Here is a 23107-nt window from a genome sequence, read left to right on the forward strand (position 1 = left end):
CCCCCCCACACACTCTCACATACAGCGTGACACAGTGATGCAATCTGTGCTGCCTGAGAGGTCACACACACACATGCCAACTCATTTGGGTTATTAGGCGTGTGTGTGTGTGTGTGTGTGTGTGTGTGTGTGTGTGTGTGTTTGTTAGTGTGTGTGTGTGTGTGTGTGTGTGTGTGTGTGTGTGTGTGTGTGTGTGTGTGTGTTTGTTAGTGTGTGTGTGTGTGTGTGTGTGTGTGTGTGTGTGTGTGTGTGTGTTTGTTAGTGTGTGTGTGTGTGTGTGTGTGTGTGTGTGTATGTGTGTGTGTGTGTGTGTGTGTGTGTTTGTTAGTGTGTGTGTGTGTGTGTGTGTGTGTGTGTGTGTGTGTGTGTGTGTGTGTGTGTTTGTTAGTGTGTGTGTGTGTGTGTGTGTGTGTGTGTGTGTGTGTGTGTGTGTTTGTTAGTGTGTGTGTGAGTGTGTGTTTGTGTGTGTGTGTGTGTGTGTGTGTGTGTGTGTGTGTGTGTGTGTTTGTTAGTGTGTGTGTGTGTGTGTGTGTGTGTGTGTGTGTGTGTGTGTGTGTGTGTGTGTGTGTGTGTTTGTTAGTGTGTGTGTGTGTGTGTGTTTGTTAGTGTGTGTGTGAGTGTGTGTTTGTGTGTGTGTGTGTGTGTGTGTGTGTGTGTGTGTGTGTGAGTGTGTGTGTGTGTCTATGCATGTGTGACCACACACACACATACACACACACACACACACCGCTCTTGGCCGGGGGCCTCCTGCTCCATCACCTGCTTTTCAGGTGCAGCTCCTTCCCGTGGGGCTGTAAACGCAGACATTTGAGGGTTTGTTTCCAAGACATTTTTTCTTTCAGCGTTTGAAGCGTAAACCATGAATCAAACTCATGCACGAGTGGGAGATGAGCCGCCGTCACATGTCAAATCGAGTGGATAACAGCTCATCGCACCATGTTGCTCCACCCGCCCGCGTTGGCACTATTTTGTGGATCTGGTCCTGGGTTCTCAGACTCACCGTCTGATAACGCCCCCGGGTGCCCACACTGGGTACTGCAACCGGGAACGGGTCAGCTCACAGAATCCTATTGAAATATCTTGCAGCCCATGATCATCATGGAGTCTCATGCTGTTTTGTTATGTATATACAGTATAGATGTATCGAGATAGAGAGTGTTTCTTTAAACAATTGCTCCTACGTGACGTGACGTCACCACGTTGCCTGTCCGAGAAGAACGAACCAGTCGGTCGGGAATCTGAAGGCGACGACTTCCTGCGTTGGAAACTCCTTTCTTTTGAAAGGCGGGATGGTGTCACAGGGCCCGGCAGAGACACAGGTGACGGAGGGAGTTGTGAACACCAGTTAACTGCAGAGAGCGGGCCAGCTGTAAGTAGCCCAGGGGCAGGTAGAACATGTCACCCTACATCCACCCCTGCCTCCTCCCCTCAGTGAGGGTGGGGATGGGGGTTTTAACCTGATGCCCGTTAGACCCACCAAAGAGAAACAGGTGTGCAACCACCCTGATCCTAATCACATAGATCCAGGTCAGGTGTGGCCGCTCAACCAGACCACCCCCACACCACAGTTATCGTTACATTTTTTTTTTGCCAGTCGTATGTACCACTGGTGTTTTGTCATTGAGGATGAAAACTAGTATTGAGCGGTCTAACTAGTGCAGTTACACAGGGGCCCAGTGGTCACTCGGGACCCCCTGTGGCCACTTGGGCTTGACCTGCAGGGACCCCGAGAGATCCTCAGAGAACCACAGAAACTCACAGGGACCTCCAGAGACCTAAAGAGTTCCTGAGTAAACTCAGGTAAAAAAATGTTCTCCTTCATGGGGTGTTTAAGTTGCAGTCGAAACCGGAGGTTGCACCGGACTGTCTGCATGCCTTAGTGACGTGGGGAAGGGACCACCGCTGCGTCAGAGTCGCATAGATGCTGCGTGGGTCGTTGGGTGAGTTTCGCACAAGAAGAATGAACCAGACGGATGGGAACCTGAAACCAATGTCTTCCTTTCTTATGAAGTGTGAGATGATGTCATGAGATAATTTGCAAAGACTTTCTAAAACAATGCCTATGGAAGTAACGACTATGTATTGGAATGCAAACCAATCAACCCAAGACACAATATAATAATAATTAAAGGGTTTTACCAATTTGTTATCGTTACATTTCTTTTTTGCCAGTATTAAGACCAGTGGTGTTTTGTCACTGAGGATGAAAACTAGTGGAGTAATTACCAACGGCGCAACTAGTGCAGTTGCACAGGGGCCCAGTGACCACTAGAGGTCCCCTGTGGCCACTTGGGCTTGCCGCCGTGTCAGAGTCGCATGGATGCTGCGTGGGTCGTTGGGTGAGTTTCGCACGAGAAGAATGAAACAGATGGATGGGAACCTGAAACTAATGTCTTCCTTTCTTATGAAGTGTGAGATGATGTCATGAGATAATTTGCAAAGACTTTCTAAAACAATGGCTATAAAAATACTTCAAGAGTTTTACCAATTTGTTATCATTACATTTATTTTTGGCCGGTATGAAGACCAGTGGTGTTTTGTCATTGAGGATGAAAACTGGTGGAGTAGCTACCAACGGCGCAACTAGTGTAGTGGCACAGGGGTCCAGTGTCACGAGAGGCCCCCTGTGACCAAGAGGGGCCCATCTCATCTGTGTGCAGGCACGCGCTTGATTGGTGCGATAGCGGAACACTCCGCTGTGCATCTCCTTTTGGATTCAGGCAATTTTATTCTACCCCGTTCCTTATTGAACAAAGCAAAAGTAGCACCATGCGTAATGGACCGAGCGTAAGACCTGCAGTGACCCACAGAGGCCTGCAGAAACCCACAGAGACCTCAGAGACCCACATTGGCCCTCAGAGACCCTCAGAGACCCTGAAAGATCCTCAGAGACCATCAAAGACCCGCAGATACATTCAGAGATCCTCAACAATCCTCAGAGACCCTCAAAGACCTTCAAAGACCCACATTGGCCCTCAGAGACCCTCAGAGACCCTGAAAGATCCTCAGAGTCCATCAAAGACCCACAGATACATTCAGAGACCCTCAGAGACCTGCAGGGACCTTCAGAGACCTTCAGAGACCCTCAGAGACCCTCAAAGACCATCAAAGACCCATAGAGAACTTCAGAGACCCTCAGAGCACTGCAGGGAGCCTGAGAGACCCTCAGAAACCCACAAAGGCCTTCAAAGACCAACATAGACTGACAGAGACCCTCAAAGATCCTCAGAGACCATCAAAGACCCACAGAGACCCTCAGAGAGCCTCAAAGACCAATAGGGATCTTCAGAGATCCTCAAAGACACGCAGATATATTCGGAGATACTCAGAGACCCTCAGAGAACTTCAAAGACTCACAGGGACATTCAGAGAACCTCAGAGACCTGCAGGGAACCTCAAAGACCCTCAGAGACCCACAAAGGCCCTCAAACCACATAGACCGACAGAGACCCTTAAAGACCCACAGAGACCCTCAGACACCTGCAGGGACCCTCAGAGAACCTCAGAGACCCTCAGAGACCCTTCAAGACTCACAGGGACCTTAAGAGACCCTCCGAGACCCTCAAAGACCATCAGAGACCCAGAGAGAACTTCAGAGACCCTCAGAGATCCTCAAAGACTCACAGGGACCTTAAGAGACCCTCAGAGACCCTCAAAGACCACCAAGGACCCAGAGAGAACTTCAGAGACCCTCAGAGACCTGCAGGGACCCTCAGAGACCTGCAGAGACCCTCAGAGACCCAGAAAGGCCCTCAAAGACCCACATAGACTGACGGAGACCCTCAAAGATCTTCAGAGACCCTCAAAGACCCTCAGAGAACCTCAAAAACTCACAGGGACCTTCAGAGACCTACAGAGTTCCTGAGTAACATCAGGTAAAAAAATGTTCTCCTTCATGGGGTGTTTAAGTTTCAGTCGAAACCGGAGGTTGCACCGGACTGTCTGCATGCCTTAGTGACGTGGGGAAGGGACCGCCGCCGCCTCAGAGTCGCGTGGATGCTGCGCGGGTCGTTGGGTGAGTTTCGCACGGGAAGAATGAACCAGATGGATTGGAATCTGAAACCAATGTCTTCCAGCATTGAAAACTCCTTTCTTACGAAATGTGAGATGATGTCATGAGCAATATTGCAAAGAATTTCGAAAACATTGCAGATGGAAGTAATGACTATTTACATTATGTAAATTCAAACCATGAATGAAAGATTTTTACCAATTTGTTATCTTTATATTAATTTTAGCCAGTATGAAGACCAGTGGTGCTTTGTCATTGAGGATGAAAACTGGTGAAGCAACTGTTGCCCGTGCAAACGGTGCAGCTGCACCGGGCCCCCTGGCTACAAGGAGCCCGCAGTGGCCGCTAGGGGCCCATCCCATCAGTGCACCAGCACACCCTCGATTGGCGCGCCAGTGGTGCGCGCTTGCCTCGTTCCTCGAAGTAATTTTGTAATTTTTAGTCATTTTGGAATTCGGCTGTTTTATTTTACTCCGTTATTTATTGATCAAAGCAGAAGAGGCACTGTGCGTAATGGACACTCTAGTTTATCGGTGAAAAGGAAACAGTTTGGGAAGTGATGGATTGATTGAACCTTTCTTCCTGTGTTTTGATTTTGTTGTTATGTTGAAATACAATAATATTTTTTGTTTGAAGAAGAAATAAAGTTTTTCTTTTTGTATTTGATCACGTTGCTAAAAATCGTACTGTTTAGCACTTTGAATAATCTGGATTTTATTACTTAAATGATATTTTGGTTGGTAGGGAATATTTCTTTACATTTAGTGTCGGCCAATACAAAGAGTTCTGTGTAACGGTTTAGTGTGCCCCACCCTGCTGCTCTGGTTTACAAAGGGCAGAATTGGAAAGTTTGGGTTCAAAAAGTCAAATTCTACTCCGAGATTTTGCGCAAACCATGTGGATTTGCCAATTAGCATCAACCCAGAAGTCCAGCCGCAGAGTGGAATCAGCTGGAGCGAAAACTTGGCAGGACTTTTCCTTTTGGAACCTTGAATTTTCCACCTCTGACAAATCCAAGCAAATGTCAGCGTTAAATCCGTCACGCTGACGGACTCACAGGACTGACGATTGTGTGAAGTTGTGACAGTGCACTGGACCTACTTATGTCCAAGGTGTGCACGGCACCAATCTTGATTCTCTTGGTTCTCCCCGAGAGCAATTGGCTATTCACACTGATGTTTGTGACGTTGGCCTCGGCGCAGCATCAGTTCAGTCAGAGAGTGAGGGCAGTGAAAGAGCAATGGCATACGCGAGCCACATTCTGCACAGATCAGTGTCCTTATTCAGGTCAGAGAAGGAATGCCTGGCAGTGATTTGAGTATATTTCTGTCCCTACTTGGAGGGTTCACATGCAAAAGCTGTCATAGACCACAAAAGTCCAAGATGGCTGAGGTCACGCCCATCCCCTCTCAGCCAGCTGGGCCATTGGTGTCTTAAGGCCCTGATGCACGGAGCAATTTTCGATTGATAAATGTCAACCATGTTATATTGGGAAATATCCGATGAACAGCGACCTCGAGTAAGGACATCATTCTTGTGGCGGACCAAGGGGGCGTGGTCAAGCGGCCGCTGCGGACAGGTGATGCAGGCTCCCATCCCGGCGCCGCTCGACCGCTGTGGATCGAGCGAATCAACGAAGGGACTCTGCTGGTTCATCCGATCCCAAACCCAGGAAATAATAAAATTTTGTTGTCCCCGCGGTGAGGATCGGCGTGCTTGCGGGACAAGTCGGACAGGGCGAGACGAGCCCGACAGCAAGCCAGAGACGAGCCTGATAGCAAGCCAGAGACGAGCCTGATAGCAAGCCAGAGACGAGCCTGATAGCAAGCCAGAGACGAGCCTGATAGCAAGCCAGAGACGAGCCCGACAGCAAGCCAGAGACGAGCCTGATAGCAAGCCAGAGACGAGCCTGATAGCAAGCCAGCGAACGCAACACTTCACGGCGGAAGCACAATGAAGCGCATAGCGCTGGAACTATTTGCATAGTGGCCTACGATTTATTTATTGGCCTGGGCCAACTGAGACTGAGAATGAAATACACGCCAACCGGCACTGTTTAGCCTCCGCCTGCCTCCTCTTCCTCTATTCCAGGCCCGGCGCCAGAACACACCTCGACAGTTCTCATTGACTATTTTACAAAGCAGGTCAAGATCTTCCCAGTTTGAGAGGCTCCGGCTGATGTGGCCGCGGGAAAGTTTACGTCGGAGGTCTTTGCCAGTACATGGTGTCCGGCGAAGGTCATCGGTGGCGTCTTTGCGTTCGTCGCCTCAGCACTGGGATCTGTTCAGCGGCCGACTGCGGCCTACCGCCCTCAGTCGAACCAGACTGAACTGAACCGACTGCGCGGTCAAAACCGCCGTCAGAGCTTATGTGGGATCTGAGTAGAGGGAACGGCACGCCTACCTGCCGAACATCTCCTTCCCGCTTAGAACAGCACCACATCAGAGCACAGGCAATACCCCTGCTTTTCTCCTGTATCCCAGAGACCTCAACACTCCATCGGATTTATGGAGTCGGATAGATTCTGCACCTGAGTCCGTGGACAGTAGCAGATCCGAAATCCAACGAGGACACGGGCTTCGCTGCCGTTTAAAGTTCCCTTCAAGGTTGTCCAGGTGATGTCGGTTCTGAACTACAGGCTGGTAGTGGCTTGGACTGAGGAGGAGGCTGGAGAGCATCACACCTGCAACTTACTCCTCTTCATCGCCCGGGACCATGACACCGACGCTCCAGCCCTTACGGCGGGAGGGATGAAGTTCTGGCAGCCCCTGACGTGGACGATTCGGAAGAGGCGGAAGAGTATGGGTTAAATTTCCCTTTTCGAGGATCCTGATCATTTCAACAGTGACTTTAGCAACATTGACGTTTGGACATTTGGATTTTGAACGTTGCGTAACTTATTCTTCGTCCCGGACACAGTTCTGGCGGATCAGATTTTCGCCTTTCCTGTTTGAAGGGCTTCTTAGGAGTCGAGTGAAATAAATCAAAATTCGGCCAAAACATCAAATTTATTGTGATGTTCATTTACCGTGTTGCCTTTATTGCCTTTTGCTTTTCACAAACAGCTTGTTGGTCACGCTACATGCGATACATGTGAGGGTGGTTCCAGGAAATTTGATATGCAACCCTCTATCACTTCTACCACTTTAGCCATTTATTTTCCTTTGGGTTTTTCTGGCAACATGCCATCAAGCCCTGCATCACACAGACGGAGCTTGACATTTAGATGGAGCTTGTCATTTAGAGGGAGCTCGTCTATTGTAACGCAAAAGGGTCGACACGCTGTGCCAACACCCGTCAATACAAAAAGGACGTCCTACAAAATAAGGTATATTTCGACAATATTGCGCGGAAGCGTAATGCATTCACTTGAGGAAAAGAAAATATCGCCATGTTTTTTTTCCTAATTAACAGCATACGTTTCCGTGAAAAAAAAAAAAGCCTTCTACTCTGCTTTTCCAAATGAACGAGACACGTATCTGGTTAATTCTGAAAAGACAGGGCTGTTCTTTTTTAAAGTGCTGCTTCTGTAGTGTCATCCACCACAGAGTAAGTCATCTACGGACAATGTTTGACCAGTAGTTGCTCCACCTGACACAACTCTACTTGTAAACCGAGGAGCGGAGATGGGAAGGAGCACGGAGCCTCAGGCTACAGAACGGCACAAGTGAGATTCTTGATGTAATTTCCATCATCATTAATCTGTCATGCCTTCGGCGGGTGAAGGAGGACGGCCAACTGTTTACCCTTGTATTATTTCCTTGTTCCCTGTCAGATTTTCTGTATTTGTAGGGTTGTATATTGCATTGACAAACATATTGTATATGTTTGCCAAGTGTCGGTTTATTTTGCATGTCACTGTCTTTCTAATTTTAACTCTGTCTTTTTAATTTTCCGGTTACTTTCTGTTCATTTATTATCTTTAGGGTTGTGATTCTGGTACATAGCCACAACAAAAAAAATCCTCTTCATGCTTCGCTGTGCCAACCCTAACAGACTGCATGCTTTAGCACTCGTGCCCAGAAGCCATTATTATATCATTATTATTATTATAGGTGTGATGTGAGCCCGTTCCCTGTTTCCATTCACATCTCAATCTTATAAATCTGCCCTCAGCCACCCGTGCGCTTGCCGACGAAACCAAAGCTTTCAGGCAGGGAATATGCAGCTTTGCGCTGGCGTCGAAGGTCCATCACGTTGTCCTCGCAGAGATGTCAAGATGTCCCCTTTCCCTGGGGTTGTATATTTTGTACATGGTGGCGTGTCGATGTCACTGAGCGATCACGGACGGGGACCCGTACGGACATGTTGCGCAAAACACAATATTTGACACTAGTGACATGAGCGGCGCCATTCTCTCCAAAGAGAAGTCCTGCTGCCGCGCGGGAGAGTGCAGAAAAAGTTTTAAAACTGGGGTCAAACGCTGAGGTCACGGACGCTCGCCCTGGGCGAAACGTGTCCCTTCTCGCGATGACGAATGGCCTTCCGGGTGACGCACGTACGCGCGATTCCGGAGCTGACATCCGTCACTCAGTCGGCTGGAATGCCGTGTACTGAGCGCTCATTCGGGTCAACCCTGTGACTACGATGTGAAATACAGTAATGGTCGTTCTTGTGGCTGTTCCGCCCCGGCCACACCACCTCGGTGATTGACATTTTCATAGTGTACATCATTTGAATTATAATTACTACCTATTACCAAACAGGTTCATTGACAACGCATAATTGGGACGGTGGGTAGTTTGCTCCAAGCCAGCTGACGGAACCCTTCCTGCTGCGTCGCGTTCCAACTGTAAACAAACAAAAAACTACATTTTGACTTTGTTGGCCCATGTAACAAGACTTGTTGTAGAGCCGCTGTGATTTGTCAATGCGCTGAATAAGTTTAGCCCCAATTAAAGCTCAAAGAGCAGGCGTGTCACTATGGGACGACAACAGGACATCTCGGGGACGGCTCAAGCCCGTCAGTCCGTTTACACCAGCCAACTTATGTTTCAAGACGCTAAAATATCTGGGACGCAGCATCTTTGGATTTCGCTTGATTTCTCAATAACCCATGCTCTGACACCTCTCATTGCCCCTCACGTCTCATCACCTCATTCATAATCATCTGCACAAGTGCGTTGTCCTGAAGCAGAGCATTGGATGCTCGGCCTTCAAATCAGGTTGGATGGGTTTGAGCTGACGGTTGAGCAAGGGCGGGTTGTGAGACAAACAGTCATTCAAATCAAAGTGCGACTTACAATAAAGGGTGGGAGTGCGTCATGAGGCGCAGGCGGCAAACCAGACGCCCCAGGAGATCCGTCCGTCGGGCGGGAGGAGCCGGAGCGACGCCTCCTTTAAAAGAAGAAGAATCTTTAACACACAGCACACCACTACAACACATGCATTTATGCGATCACACAACATGCTTTGGGTGTTGATGGTGAAACGGTTTCTCTGCGTTTGACCCATCCCGGCTTCCTCCGGGGGGGGCAGCCAGGAGCAGGGGGCAGCATTCACCTACGCCCAGAGACCTGGCTCCATACGTCCGACTCTGGTCAGACCATGATGTTGTGGGTGGGGGTCCTTACTGATGTTACATGGAGGAAACCCCATGTGAGCACGGGGAGAACATGCGAACTCCACCCAGAAAGGCTCCTCATCGGGAGATAACCCACCGGAGCACGGTGCCAACAGCGCCCCAACCGGGAATAGAACCCAGGACCTTCTTGCTGTGAGGCAGCAGTGCAATGCACTGTGCCAGATCCGGATCGCGTCGGACATCCTGTTCCCGAAACGTCCCCCCGGTGGTGCTACCTACGTGTGGGACTGACGCTGGTGTGTGACTTGGAAGACAAATTACGACCTAGAGAAAAGGGGAAAAGTCGTCATTCCTCCATTGTAAACAATTAACCAAAGTAAAAGAACGTCAAGTTTAATTATACCTTAAACGTTTTTTCCAATTTACATTGTTCTTATGTAGTTCTTAATATACATGTCAGAATCTCTTTTATGAAATATATCAGTTTTTGAACATCGGCAAGTAGGGTTGGCCGCCTGCGAAAGAATGTCAATGACAATTTGCACATTTGGTTGACGCCGCAAAGACGTCTTTCACATGGTTGGCAGACATACAAGTCGTCACGTTTTCTGTGCGGCAAAACTTTGTATCACAACATACCCTGGCAGCGCCGGGCTCGCACATGGTCCCGCAAAGTTTACTTTATATGCGTACGAAAAATTGGAGATCTTTCACACGGAAAAAATATGGCTCTCACACGCACAAAAATAAATGGGATGTCAATGAAAAAAAAAAAAAAATCTGATTTTATTCCGTTCAGATTGTGAACGGTCGTGGTATCCAACCGTTGCCGCCGCCGCAGGGTTGGATTTTATTTGTGTGTTGACAAAGTTTGAGATATTTCTGTGGACCTCGTACTGAGATACTGACCTTTGAACTCCCGATCAGAGGTCACCTTTGAAGCCCTATATCTCGGTAATTAAGAGAGCTTTCCGAAATAAGGAAAGATTGAGGACAGCCGTGGACGGGTGATACCTCTGGTACGCTCAGAGGAGAGGTAGCGTCAATAATGGGCGCCACTGGATAAATCATTAAAATAAGGGGTGCCCAATTCTAAGGGGGGTGACCAGGTGTCCCCCATAAAGCACGTTTACGCATGGTGTTTTCTTTGGTTTGATTCGATGACAAATACATCTGACAAATAGATCTGCCTCCCTCCGACTCCGCTCGTGCTGCTTGTTTCGATGGTTGGCTGTGACTCCGACAAACAGTTGGTTTGGTACCGCGACAAATGTACTTAAAAACCAAGCTTCTGAAATATTGCCGTGATCTTAATAACATATTATTCTGAAAACGTATCGCAACCTATGACTGCTCTCAAGACTTCAAGAGAAAAGTGAAAAGTGAAACCAGGCCGGTCATTATCGGTCTTTTTTTCCCCTCCGTCGTTTCGATAAATCTCTCACGCAGATTTGAACGTCTGTAGAAGCATTCCGATAAATTTCCGCCTTTCGCCTCCAGCCAATCACATGTGTGGATATGGAAAGAAGCCCCGCCCCCTCATCCGGGGGCAGGGTGTGTAACCACATGGAGCGCAGGCAGAGCAACTCGGAGGAGAAGCACAAGACGCACAAGACGACGCATCCCTGCCGACAGGGACACATACGTCCATCGTTTTTTGGTTCTTTTTGGGGGGATATTTAAGTTCCGACCCAAAACAGACGGTAAAAATCCATTGTGAAAAATGTGTCGGCAAGACGTCCCGACCAGGACGGACGCCACCGCAAACTTTATTGTCTGTTCAGATTTTGTTTTCGGTTCCAAACTGTATTTTCAGTGAAATGTTCATCGAAGCGGCTGCACTAATTCCTTCCTGTTCCTGGTTCACTTCCTGTTCCATTACGGCCGATTAATGCCGCAAAGTTTTGTTGGAAGCGTTTCTTTTTACATCGCCGATTATTGTTTTGAGACTCGTGTTTATTTCTGACGATTCCATTTCACCAACAAAAGTGTCTTTAAAATGTATCATAGCACACAACTGTCTACTTTAGACAGGTTTCTTCAGCCAGCAGCTTCGCTCCAACGAGCGCAAGCACAGCACCTTTGACTGTGAGCTTCTCGGCCTCTACTTTGCCGTTGGGCACTTCCGTGTCCTGCTTGAGGCCCAACCGTTCACAGCGTTGAACCTCCTCACCGACTGCCTCGCCAGTGCCCTCGCTGGGGCTGTCCATTTGGGACTCGACTACGCCCGCATGGCTGCTGGTAAGGCCTCGATCCAGACATTCAGGCATACAGGATGGCCGTCACAGGACTACGGTTGAACGATGTCTCTTTCGGCAAGGCCGGCACCACGCTCCTCGGCGACATTGCCGCTGGCCAACCGTGGCCTGTCGTGCGGTAGGTTTTCAATAATCTGATAATCTGACTGTGATCCACGAAACTGGACAATGACAAGTTGGCCGGTCTTTAAAAACGCGCCTGTTTGAGTGGGCGTGCTGCCTGCTGCTATCCGCAGTGCTACTCGGCATCTGCACCCATAGACTGTATGCTGGTACCTGGATTATTACCCGGGTCATTTTACATCTGCCTGCCAAATTCTTATTTTGAGCAAATTTGAGTTGTAGGATGTCAAAGGGGAACAAGAGACTGGAATATGGGCAGGTAGGACGGATCACACACACCAAACATCGGCGATACCGAGTAAGGAAACATTTCCCCAGTTATTTTCCGTAACGACCTGACACAAAGTCGTGTTTTGTGTTCATGTCCTTCATTTATGTAGCCCGGTCTCAAAATATTTCATTGTAGACCAACAAATTTGTAAACAAATAGAGGTGAATAAATATTTGTAAATGTTGAACAAGTGTTGCATTAAAGTCAGTTAGAGTGTTGCTAGCGGATTAAATGATGTTTTGGGCAACTGGACAAAAATGTGTCGCCGTGGCGATGAAGTTCCCTCGAAACTCCCGCGGCTCGTCCTCCGCTCCGCTCCCCCCGCGACGGAACGGTCACTGACTGTTATCGTTGAAGTTGGTCCAAATTCCGCTTTGTCGCACTTTCATTTTTCTATCTCATTCTCCTGGATGCCACAGCGCCGACGCATACCCCCCCCCCCCCCTTTTCCTTTCTTTTTTTTTGGGGGGGGGGGGGGGGGGGGGGTGCTAATTCTTATTTTGTATGTATTGTGGGTGGTCCAGCAGGAAGCGGAAATGCCGTCACTCCTCCGCACCTCCTCTGGGTCTGGTCGTGTGATACGTGGCGTCTGCTCCCCGTGGTGACGCTGAGTTTTGCTTCTTCTCGGAAGGTAAATATGAAGCGCGCGTCATGAGGCGAATTCGCGTGGATTTGATGCGGCGCTGCGAGGCCCCCCCCGCGGCGCCGGCGCGTCCCTCGGACCCCACAGCGCGGGCCCCGGCGCCCAGGGCGGGTTGGGGGCTCGGGGGCCGCTCACATTATTATTATTATTATTATTGTTATTATTGTTATTATTATTGTTATTATTATTATTATTATTGTTATTATTATTATTATTATTATTGTTATTATTATTATTATTGTTATTATTGTTATTATTATTGTTATTATTATTATTATTATTGTTATTATTATTATTGTTATTATTGTTATTATTATTGTTATTATTATTATTATTATTATTGTTATTATTGTTATTATTATTGTTATTATTGTTATTATTATTATTATTATTATTATTATTGTTATTATTGTTATTATTATTGTTATTATTGTTATTGTTGTTATTGTTGTGATTGTTGTTATCATTTATGGTTTTGTTTTGTTTTGTTTTTTTTAACTGTGGCCTACGTCACACTCCAGCAACGCCCGTACACGCGCGCGCACACGTGTCGGTTGGGTCTGGGGGCGGTGACGTCACAAGCCACGTGGCTAATTTGTTTACCGTTACTTAACCGGTGACGTGTCAGATGTGACGCCCGGCAACGCCCGTTCATCCGTTTAGTTGTTTGGTTGTTTTGTTTGGTTGTTTTGTTTGTTTGTTTGTTTGTTTGTTTCGTTAGTTGTTTAGTTATTTATTGAGTTAGTTCACCAGCGAAATGCCAGGTAGTTCCCTGACAGCCGACAAAGCCTATTTTCTTTGTTTGTTTGTTTGTTTGTTTATTTAGTTGTTTGTTAGTTGGTTAGTTAGTTAACCAGTGAAATGCCAGGTAGTTATCCGACCTAACAAAACCCATTTTTATTTATTTAGCTGGTTGCTTTGTTTGTTTCTTTGTTTAGTTATTTCATTTATTCAGTGGCACGGTGGCTCAGTGCATTGCACTGCTGCCTCACAGCAAGAAGGTCCTGGGTTTGATTCCCGCCTGGGGCGCTGTTGGCACCGTGCTCCGGTGGGTTATCTCCCAAACAGGAGCCTTTCTGTGTGGAGTTTGCATGTTCTCCCCGTGCTCACATGGGGTTTCCTCCACCTCACGTCAGTAAGGACCTCCACCCAAAACATGCACCATCATGGTGTGACCAGCGATGGACACTTATCACCTGGTCCCCGGGCGCGTCCACGTACGCTGCCCACTGCTCCTGCTGTGCCCCCAGAGGAAGCACAAGCCAGGATGGTTCAATGCAGAGGAGCCACCATCAAAGCATGTGCGTGTGTGTGTGTGTGCAAGCATGTGTTGTAGTGTGGTGTGTTGCGTGATGAATAAAGACTGTTTCTTCTTCTTCTTTATTAGTTAGTTAGTTTACCAGTGAAATGGCAGATAGTTACCTGACAAAGCCTTTTATTAAATGTATTTGTTTGTTTATTTATTTAGTTGTTTATTTAGTTGGTTGGTTGGTTAGTTGGTTGTTTGTTTAGTTATATAGTTGTTTATTTAGTTGGTTGGTTGTTGTTTGTTTGGTTGTTTGTTTAGTTATTTAGTTGTTTGGTTGGTTGGTTGGTTGGTTGGTTGTTGTTTGTTTGGTTGTTTGTTTAGTTATTTAGTTGTTTGGTTGGTTGGTTGGTTGGTTGTTGTTTGTTTGGTTGTTTGTTTAGTTATTTAGTTGGTTGGTTGGTTGTTGTTTGTTTGGTTGTTTGTTTAGTTATTTAGTTGTTTGGTTGGTAGGTTGGTGTTTGTTTGGTTGTTTGTTTAGTTATTTAGTTGTTTGGTTGGTTAGTTGTTGTTTGTTTGGTTGTTTGTTTATTTGGTTGGTTGGTTGGTTGGTTGGTTGGTTGGTTTGTTTTTTGTTTGGTTGGTTGTTGTGACCTGGCACCGAATGATATTTCCAACATGCCGGTCAGCGACAGGACGGTCGGGTCCCTTGGGTCCTCCGGCCTTCTACGCATTAAAGACTTAATACCGAAGCCGGCAAAGTGGCCTTCTGTTGTTATGTTGCCATGTTGGAACAGCTTCCAATACCTTTGGCATGCCAGTCTAGGGTTTCTGTCATGGACAACTTTGCGGCGGCTCTCCACCATGTTTTGTGTCTTTTATTCACCATTCAGTTGTAGCGCTGAGTGAGGGATATCTGTTTCCGTGCCAAGAAGACGGCCCGCTGAATTCCCCAAAAGAAGAACTAACAGTTCTTAATGTAATTCATAGTACAGCTGTGTTCCCAGGATTGACATATAGCTGCAACTGAGTATCCACTGAGTGTTAGGGTTGAATATTCAAGATGTTTATTTTTGACTTACATATATATACAAGCATGCATGTCGTGAAATGACATTGCAACGCACCCGGAGATTATGCACAATAAGTACTGACTGTACCTTGTCTGAACTGAACTAACTGATTCCCAAAACTTAATTCATAAACATAAAACCTGATATACTGAACGAGAATACAAAATAGAAAATAAGTTAAATAGACTATCATATATAAATATATAGAGATATGTGAATAAAGTGAGGTAGTGTGTGTTGGGATATACAGTACAGTATACAACAGTACAACAGCAATAGCATAACACCCAACAGAACATAAATACAGCGCAACTTGCGGCAACCCAGTACAGTGAGTACAGGCCCTCCTGTCCTGAGCAGTACAGTTCCCAAAGCAGGCAGTGATGGTGCCTGTCAGGATGATCTCCACCGCTCCACAGTAGAAGGACTTGAGGATCCTCACTGAGACCCGGAATTTCCTCAGCTGCCTGAGGTGGTAGAGACGCTGCCTCGCCTTTCTCACCAGAGTGTCTGTATGTAAAGTCCATGTTAAGTCGTCTGTGATGTGGACTCCCAGATATCTGATCTGCTCACCCTGTCGACAGAAGTCCCATTAATCCACAAGGGCGCGTGCGTCCTCGATTGTGATCCTCGCCTAAAGTCCACAATCAGCTCCTTAGTTTTGCTGACATTCAGGTGGAGGCTGTTGTCCTGGCACCAGAGTGACAGGTCAGCCACCTCCTCGCGGTAGGCCTTCTCATCGCCGTCGTTGATCAGGCCACCACCACGACGGTGTCGTCAGCAAACTTGATGATGTTGTTGGAGCTGGACCTGGCCACACAGTCATGTGTGTACAGGGAGCACAGTAGGGGGCTGAGGACGCAGCCCCGGGGGGATCCTGTATTCAGGGTGAGGGAGCTTGACATGTGCCTCCCCACTCTAACCACTTGGGGCCGGGCTGGGGGGAAGTCCAGGATCCAGGCACACGGCGGAGCATTCAGTCCGAGCTCCATCAGCTTGACAGCCAGTCTGGTGGGGACTATGGTGTTGGAAACTGAACTATAGTCAATGAACAGCAATCCCACATAGGCCCCATTCCAGCCATCCAGCTGCGTGAGCGTGGTGTGCAGTACCTGGGAGACAGCATCGTCCGTGCGTCTGTTCGGCCGGTACGCAAACCGGTTAGGTTTCATTATAGGATTTCTCAAAGGAGTTTCTCGAAAGCAGTTTAGTTGTGTTATTATTATTATTATTATTATTGTTGTTATTATTATTATTATTATTATTATTATTATTATTATTATTATTATTATTATTATTATTATTTGGGGTCATTCTAGATTGTTGTTTTAACACAATGTTGACTTAACACACACACACAGCCTTCATTTTGAGCTGCTTTTCCAGACAGTGATTAAACCAGGACCCTACACTATAGATGGTTAGTTGTGGTCAGACCCGTTGAAACAGAGAGTTGCATGCGCTCGCTGGATTCTTCCATATATTAAAGTCTGCACACGCTCAATGCAGATGTTCACGCCAACTTCCGCTGCTGAGGTGATGTGTTTCCTGTCGATCGTGGATGTCTATTGAGCATGTAGGTCTGTGGGGGACGTCCGCGACGTACGGTCTGTGCCCAGGTCCCTGCGGTTATTGTCACTGAATTTTCTATAAATCATTTTAAATGTTGAAAAAGTATTACATTATTTAATGAGTGTTTAATACAGCTGATAGTGGATGAAATAAGGCTACGGGGCTGATGGAGCTCGAACTTCCCCCCAGAGCCACGGACAACATTGGCAACAACTGCAGGCGTTTTTCACACGATGTCCCGAGATAGAGATAAGGTTGAAAATCGGCAGGGTTTTCCTTAAGTATGATTTCTGATCTCATCAAAGAACATTTCGAAGACATTTCCCCCACTGGCGATAGACAAACTGGTGGGCGTCTTCATCAATCCTGTTTTTTTCATTTTGGTAGAACATTGAGGGCAAGACCCCCATGACCCTCAGACGTGTCATAACAGGGTAAATGCAGCTCTTGGTAGGAAACTGTTTGTACTTGACGTTTCTTTAAAACAACCGTTTATTTTTTACTTTGAACCAAAGTAAAAAAAATTGTAGTTATCGGACAATGTTTACACGTGACCTTTATTACCATAAAAAGGTATTTTATTTATTTATTTGAAACTATATGTTGTCATTGTTAAAACTTACCATGCTGCATTGAAGTACATCCGGAGTCTCAGTGACAGTAGATGTTGTCGTATACGTCAATTATGATGATTCATGTTGAATTACGATAGTATTCTAATGTATGTTATGTTTTTGGAAAGTTTAGTTTTTTACTTGGATTACATTTTCAGTGAGTTACGTTTCCATGAAATACCAAAAACGTTGTGGTACTTCTGTGTAAATACCACTGCACAGCTTCAATTTTTCCGACACCACCTTGGATTTTGAACTTATCATTGAGACGCACATCACAGTGTTTTCAGGGGACGCTCAGACGACAATTCAAGGATTGTTTTTTATTATTTTTTTCCATTAAATCTTCATAGTAATGTAAACACTCACAACACTACAACACACTACTCTAACATTCTGACCAGAATCTGTACATTTATAGTAAAGAAAATGATGACGTCATAAAGCATCTTACTGTAAATCTAATTTATATTATATAATATGATGACGTCATAAAGCGTCTTACTTTTAATTTAATCGCCTTCGTTTTAGAACCAGACATGTCATTTAACCAAGACCGACTGAATATTTGGGGTCAAATGTGTTCGGTTTTTCATTAATATCTGATCCGTAGATGGGGGGACACAGTGTGTTTACATGTTATATAATGTATAGATGACAGTGTGTTTACATGTTATATAATGTATAGACGACACAGTGTGTTTACATGTTATATAAATGTATAGACGACAGTGTGTTTACATGTTATATAAATGTATAGATGACACAGTGTGTTTACATGTTATATAAATGTATGGACGACACAGTGTGTTTACATGTTATATAAATGTAAAGATGACACAGTGTGTTTACATGTTATATAAATGTATAGACGACACAGTGTGTTTACATGTTATATAAATGTAAAGATGACAGTGTGTTTACATGTTATATAAATGTATAGACGGCAGTGTGTTTACATGTTATATAAATGTAAAGATGACACAGTGTGTTTACATGTTATATCAATGTATAGACGACAGTGTGTTTACATGTTATATAAATGTAAAGATGACAGTGTGTTTACATGTTATATCAATGTAAGGATGACAGTGTGTTTACATGTTATATAAATGTAAAGATGACAGTGTGTTTACATGTTATATAATGTATAGACGACAGTGTGTTTACATGTTATATAAATGTGTAGATGACACAGTGGGTTTACGTTATATAAATGTATAGATGACAGTGTGTTTACATGTTATATAAATGTATAGACGACAGTGTGTTTACATGTTATAGAAATGTATAGAAGACACACTGTGTTTACATGTTATATAAATGTATAGATGACACAGTGTGTTTACATGTTGTATAAATGTATAGATGACACAGTGTGTTTACATGTTGTATAAATGTATAGACGACAGTGTGTTTACATGTTATAGAAATGTATAGAATACACACTGTTTACATGTTATATAAATGTATAGATGACACAGTGTTTTTACATGTTATATAAATGTATAGATGACACAGTGTGTTTACATGTTGTATAAATGTATAGATGACAGTGTGTTTACATGTTATATAATTGTATAGATGACACCGTGTGTTAACATGTTATATAAATGTATAGACGACACAGTGTGTTTACATGCAGCTCCTACCAAGAGGTTTATTATTTACCTATAAGCTGTTTTGTTTGTTTTTCAGGAAATATTGAAATTGCTGACAATGATTTGGAAGGTTTGCATCGTGCTGCTTCTGTTTGGGGGTAAGAAGAAACAACATTTTTCCAGTTGAATTTTAAACTGGAAGAAAGTGTGAAACTAATATTCCCTGTTAACATTTACCCTTTAATGAAACAGCACCGAGCAACACCCAGACAACTCTCCCGACGACCACCTCACCTGTACCAACGACCACCTCACCTGGTCCCAAGACCACCACAGCTGGCCCCCTGACCACCACAGCTGGCCCCATGACCACCACAGCTGGCCCCATGACCACCACAGCTGGCCCCGTCACCACCACCACAGCTGGCCCCGTCACCACCACCACAGCTGGCCCCGTGACCACCACAGCTGGCCCCGTCACCACCACCACAGCTGGCCCCATGACCACCACAGCTGGCCCCGTCACCACCACCACAGCTGGCCCCGTGACCACCACAGCTGGCCCCGTCACCACCACCACAGCTGGCCCCGTGACCACCACAGCTGGCCCCGTCACCACCACCACAGCTGGCCCCGTGACCACCACAGCTGGCCCCGTGACCACCACAGCTGGCCCCGTCACCACCACCACAGCTGGCCCCCTGACCACCACAGCTGGCCCCATGACCACCACAGCTGGCCCCGTCACCACCACCACAGCTGGCCCTGTGACCACCACAGCTGGCCCCGTGACCACCACAGCTGGCCCCGTCACCACCACCACAGCTGGCCCCGTGACCACCACAGCTGGCCCCGTCACCACCACCACAGCTGGCCCCATCACCACCACCACAGCTGGCCCCATCACCACCACCACCACACCCGGCACGACGACCACCACGCGTGGAACGACCACCACCACAAGGGGTCACTGAAAAAAAATTGCAAACGGTTTTCTGTGCATCCAATTAAAAAAATGAAGGGTTAGGGTCCACGTCCATTTGATAACTTGAGCCAAATGAAAATAGATAACTTGCCTCAAACAGTATTTTCTATGTCCATGCAAACTCCATGGAAACACATTTTTAAGACTTTGCCCAAAGTGTATGTTGTCATCGAAGGCAGTCAGGGGAAGCAAAATACGTTTTTATCCAATCAAAAAGAAGCAGATTTTGTCAAACTATCGTTTCTCATTTAAGAAACACACCTCCATAGAAACCATGTGGTTTGTCCAATCAAAAACATTTATGCAATAATTTCCACGACACACATCACTTAACTGGTTTATTACGCATATGAAACGACCCACTTTGCAGGGTGCCCGCACGGTTCCGGTTGAATTGAACCCTTTCCAAAAGATACAGAATGAAATTGTAAAGTGGAATCCTTGCCACAAAAACATAGAGAAAAGGAAAAGTGCTCCGGCCCCTGGAGGGTCCCGTGGCCCGGCCCCGGATACGAAGTCCCCAAGAAACCAAAGGAACAAGCATCATACTTAAGAGTGACGGACCCCCCTTCGTTTCACCCCCACTTTGTGGCTTTGTATGGACTTACTTTGAAATGGATTCATTCGATATTTTTTGTCGTCAGTCCAAATACAATAACCCCATAACGACAAAGCCAAACCCCTGGTTTTTTTTTTGTTTGTTTTTTTCCAAATTGTTGAAAGATTTTAAAGCGAAATATCTGGTTGACATAAAGTCAGTATTCTGGAGTTTAGTATTTGATTGCATGCCCTTCACGTGCCATGACCTCCTCATATCTGACCCAGCTACGTACATCCTGAGAGGTATCGAACGAGCCTTGTTTTAAAAACAGCTATATTTTACATATTCTCATATATTTGATATATTCTATATATACTTATTACTGTGTGTGTGTGTGTGTGTGTGTGTGTGTGTGTGTGTGTGTGTGTGTGTGTGTGTGTGTATGTATGTATGTATATATAAATACACTATTTTACATTTGTTTGCTGCTATTGTATGCACCAAACAACACAAATTCCTTGTACATGTAAACCTACTTGGAAATAAAGCATGAAGACAGTGAGATGATGGTCACGACTCGGCTCAGTCCATGTGCCTCCAGTCGCTGTATTGGAGCGCGATCGAGAGCTCGTGTGTTTGGGGGACCGCTCCTCCATGCGCGTGGCTGACCAGCTCCGTGATTTCGGGGATGCGCGACGGTTAACCGTCTTGGTCCTGGGGTCCAAGGGGCCCCGGCCCTTTCAGACAGGGCGGTGTCTGTGCGAGTGCCTGTGCCGCCGGCGTAGGCTTTGGATGAATAGGCGGTGACTCTAAAAGTCGGTGACTCTTTTTCGAGTATGTCGGAAAGCACTTCAGAGCAGGGAGTGTTTCCAGCCGCGAGCTGAGGTGGTGCGGGAGGCCAGAGGGTGGGGACGAGGACACCGTGGGCCTCCCTACAGGTGTCTGAGGAAGAGCCACTCACTGGCACCAACCTGGTCTCACTCCTTTTTCGTGCTCATAGACACGAAAATGAATCTATTGAATTGCGTAGCAGGACGATACTCGTGTTGTAGTATACCATGAGTACGATTGTCCTACTTGTTGCCTGCAACGCATGATGAAATTCAAACCGGCTCATTTGAACGGGGAGACTTTCTTCGACTCTCTACCTTCCCCCCCGGGGAAGGAGGGGGGGCGGGGATAGGTACGCGAAAACTAAAACTGACCTGACCACATTGAGAAGGAGGTAAGACGCAGGGGTCTGACTCTCGTGCTGTGTTCGGGGCTGTGGGACCCCTTCTCCATGTTCTCGTCAAGAAAAATGATGCAGTGTATTTCCAGACTGACTGGCCCTGGCTCTGTGAAGACCAGTGTGTGTGTGTGTGTGTGTGTGTGTGTGTGTGTGTGTGTGTGTGTGTGCACGTGCACGCATGCGCGTGCGTGTGTGACTTGTTCCAGTTGGTTCTGGTGTATAAGGTTCGTATTATGTCGGGGCGCCTCCAAGCAGCGGAAAGCCCCCGGGCGCTACAGCTGCACACCACCCGATGGCTGCAGGAAAGCCCCGAGCGCACAGAGGACCCCCGGGCCCCCAGAGAAGGAAGCCTGCAGAGCAGCCCCCACACTTGGCCCCGAGGAGCATAAGTTTGGCCACCGACAACCTGGCCAAACCGCCCGCCCCACAGGGGCCCCCATGCCCACCCACGGCCCGTGTAAGGGCGAGGCCCGCCCCACCGCAGTCAACTGGACGCCCCAACCGGCCGCGAACCCCGAGCGCGCATTCACGTAGCGGAGTGTGCTCAGAGCAAGGCCCCCGGATATTAGCCCCACCCCTGCTGACGCCAGCATGCCACCATATACTGTATATGGGTCCTCCACCACCCCCTGCACCTGGGGCATCCCGCTGCAGAGAACCCACGCAGCAGGAGCAAGGGTCGATATCCACCCCCCGCACCCCAACCCACACCCACAACAGAAAGCAGCCCCCCAGGGGCCCTGGAAGGCCCCAGGGGGGCACCCAGTGCTCAATGTGTGCTGTTGGCGATTGCAGTTAAAATTGCGGGGTTGTGGGCGCAAGTCCTTCGAGTAAGTCGAACCCGAATCACTCGCAGCCCTCCTGCCCTGCAGACTCCGGTCTGGTGGAGTGTTGTTTGGAGTAGGATTGGTGTGGGAGTGTATGTGTTCTAGGCTAATATGAGTGGGATTAGAATTTCGGGACAGACGAGAAGCACGCTGGGGCGGGAGCGTGACGGGCAAGATTGCAGCCGCCCCACCAGCGCGGAGCGCCCCGTGCGCCGAGAGCGCCAGGGGACAGGTACCCAGCAGCCCTGTGTGACGACAGTTGTCCGCCTCCCACCGAAGGAGGCCTCATGGTGAGCCCTGCGCCGAGGTACACCCGGCCAAGTTCAGGCCCCCGGGTCACGGGACCAGACGCAACGCCTAACCGGCCCCGGCACGAAGAGTCACGACCCCCCCCCACACATTGGACGCAGAAGGACACGCGAACACACGGACGCCAACTGCAAGCACTCCCAACTCAGGAAAAAGAAGTAGTATCGCCCCCGCACGCGAAATTAATAATTGAACCACAAATAACTTATGACAAAAAATAATCAGAAAACACTTTATTTACAGAAACAGCTCAATGAATACACATTTATAGATTGTG

At 47.1% G+C, this 23107-nt stretch overlaps 1 protein-coding gene across 1 annotated transcript; it reads left to right on the top strand.

The window, feature by feature from the left end:
* The first annotated feature begins 12739 nt into the window (after positions 1-12739).
* Positions 12740-21021, top strand: LOC307236599 (uncharacterized protein). Its single transcript, XM_080009069.1, has 3 exons — positions 12740-12819; positions 19035-19095; positions 19190-21021. The coding sequence occupies exons 2-3, from the start codon at positions 19056-19058 to the stop codon at positions 19909-19911; spliced, it is 762 nt and encodes a 253-aa protein (XP_079865195.1). The 5' UTR covers positions 12740-12819; positions 19035-19055; the 3' UTR covers positions 19912-21021.
* Positions 21022-23107: the final 2086 nt, after the last annotated feature.

This window comes from Zeus faber (assembly GCF_960531495.2).
Source record: "Zeus faber genome assembly, chromosome: 1".
In the NCBI taxonomy this organism is placed as follows: Eukaryota; Metazoa; Chordata; class Actinopteri; order Zeiformes; family Zeidae; genus Zeus; species Zeus faber.

Excerpts from the sequence above, each read along its gene's own strand:
- LOC307236599 (XM_080009069.1), top strand. The coding sequence starts at position 19,056 with ATGATTTGGAAGGTTTGCATCGTGCTGCTTCTGTTTGGGG. Across the intron at positions 19,096-19,189 it reads CGTGCTGCTTCTGTTTGGGG|CACCGAGCAACACCCAGACA; the intron begins GTAAGAAGAAAC and ends TTAATGAAACAG.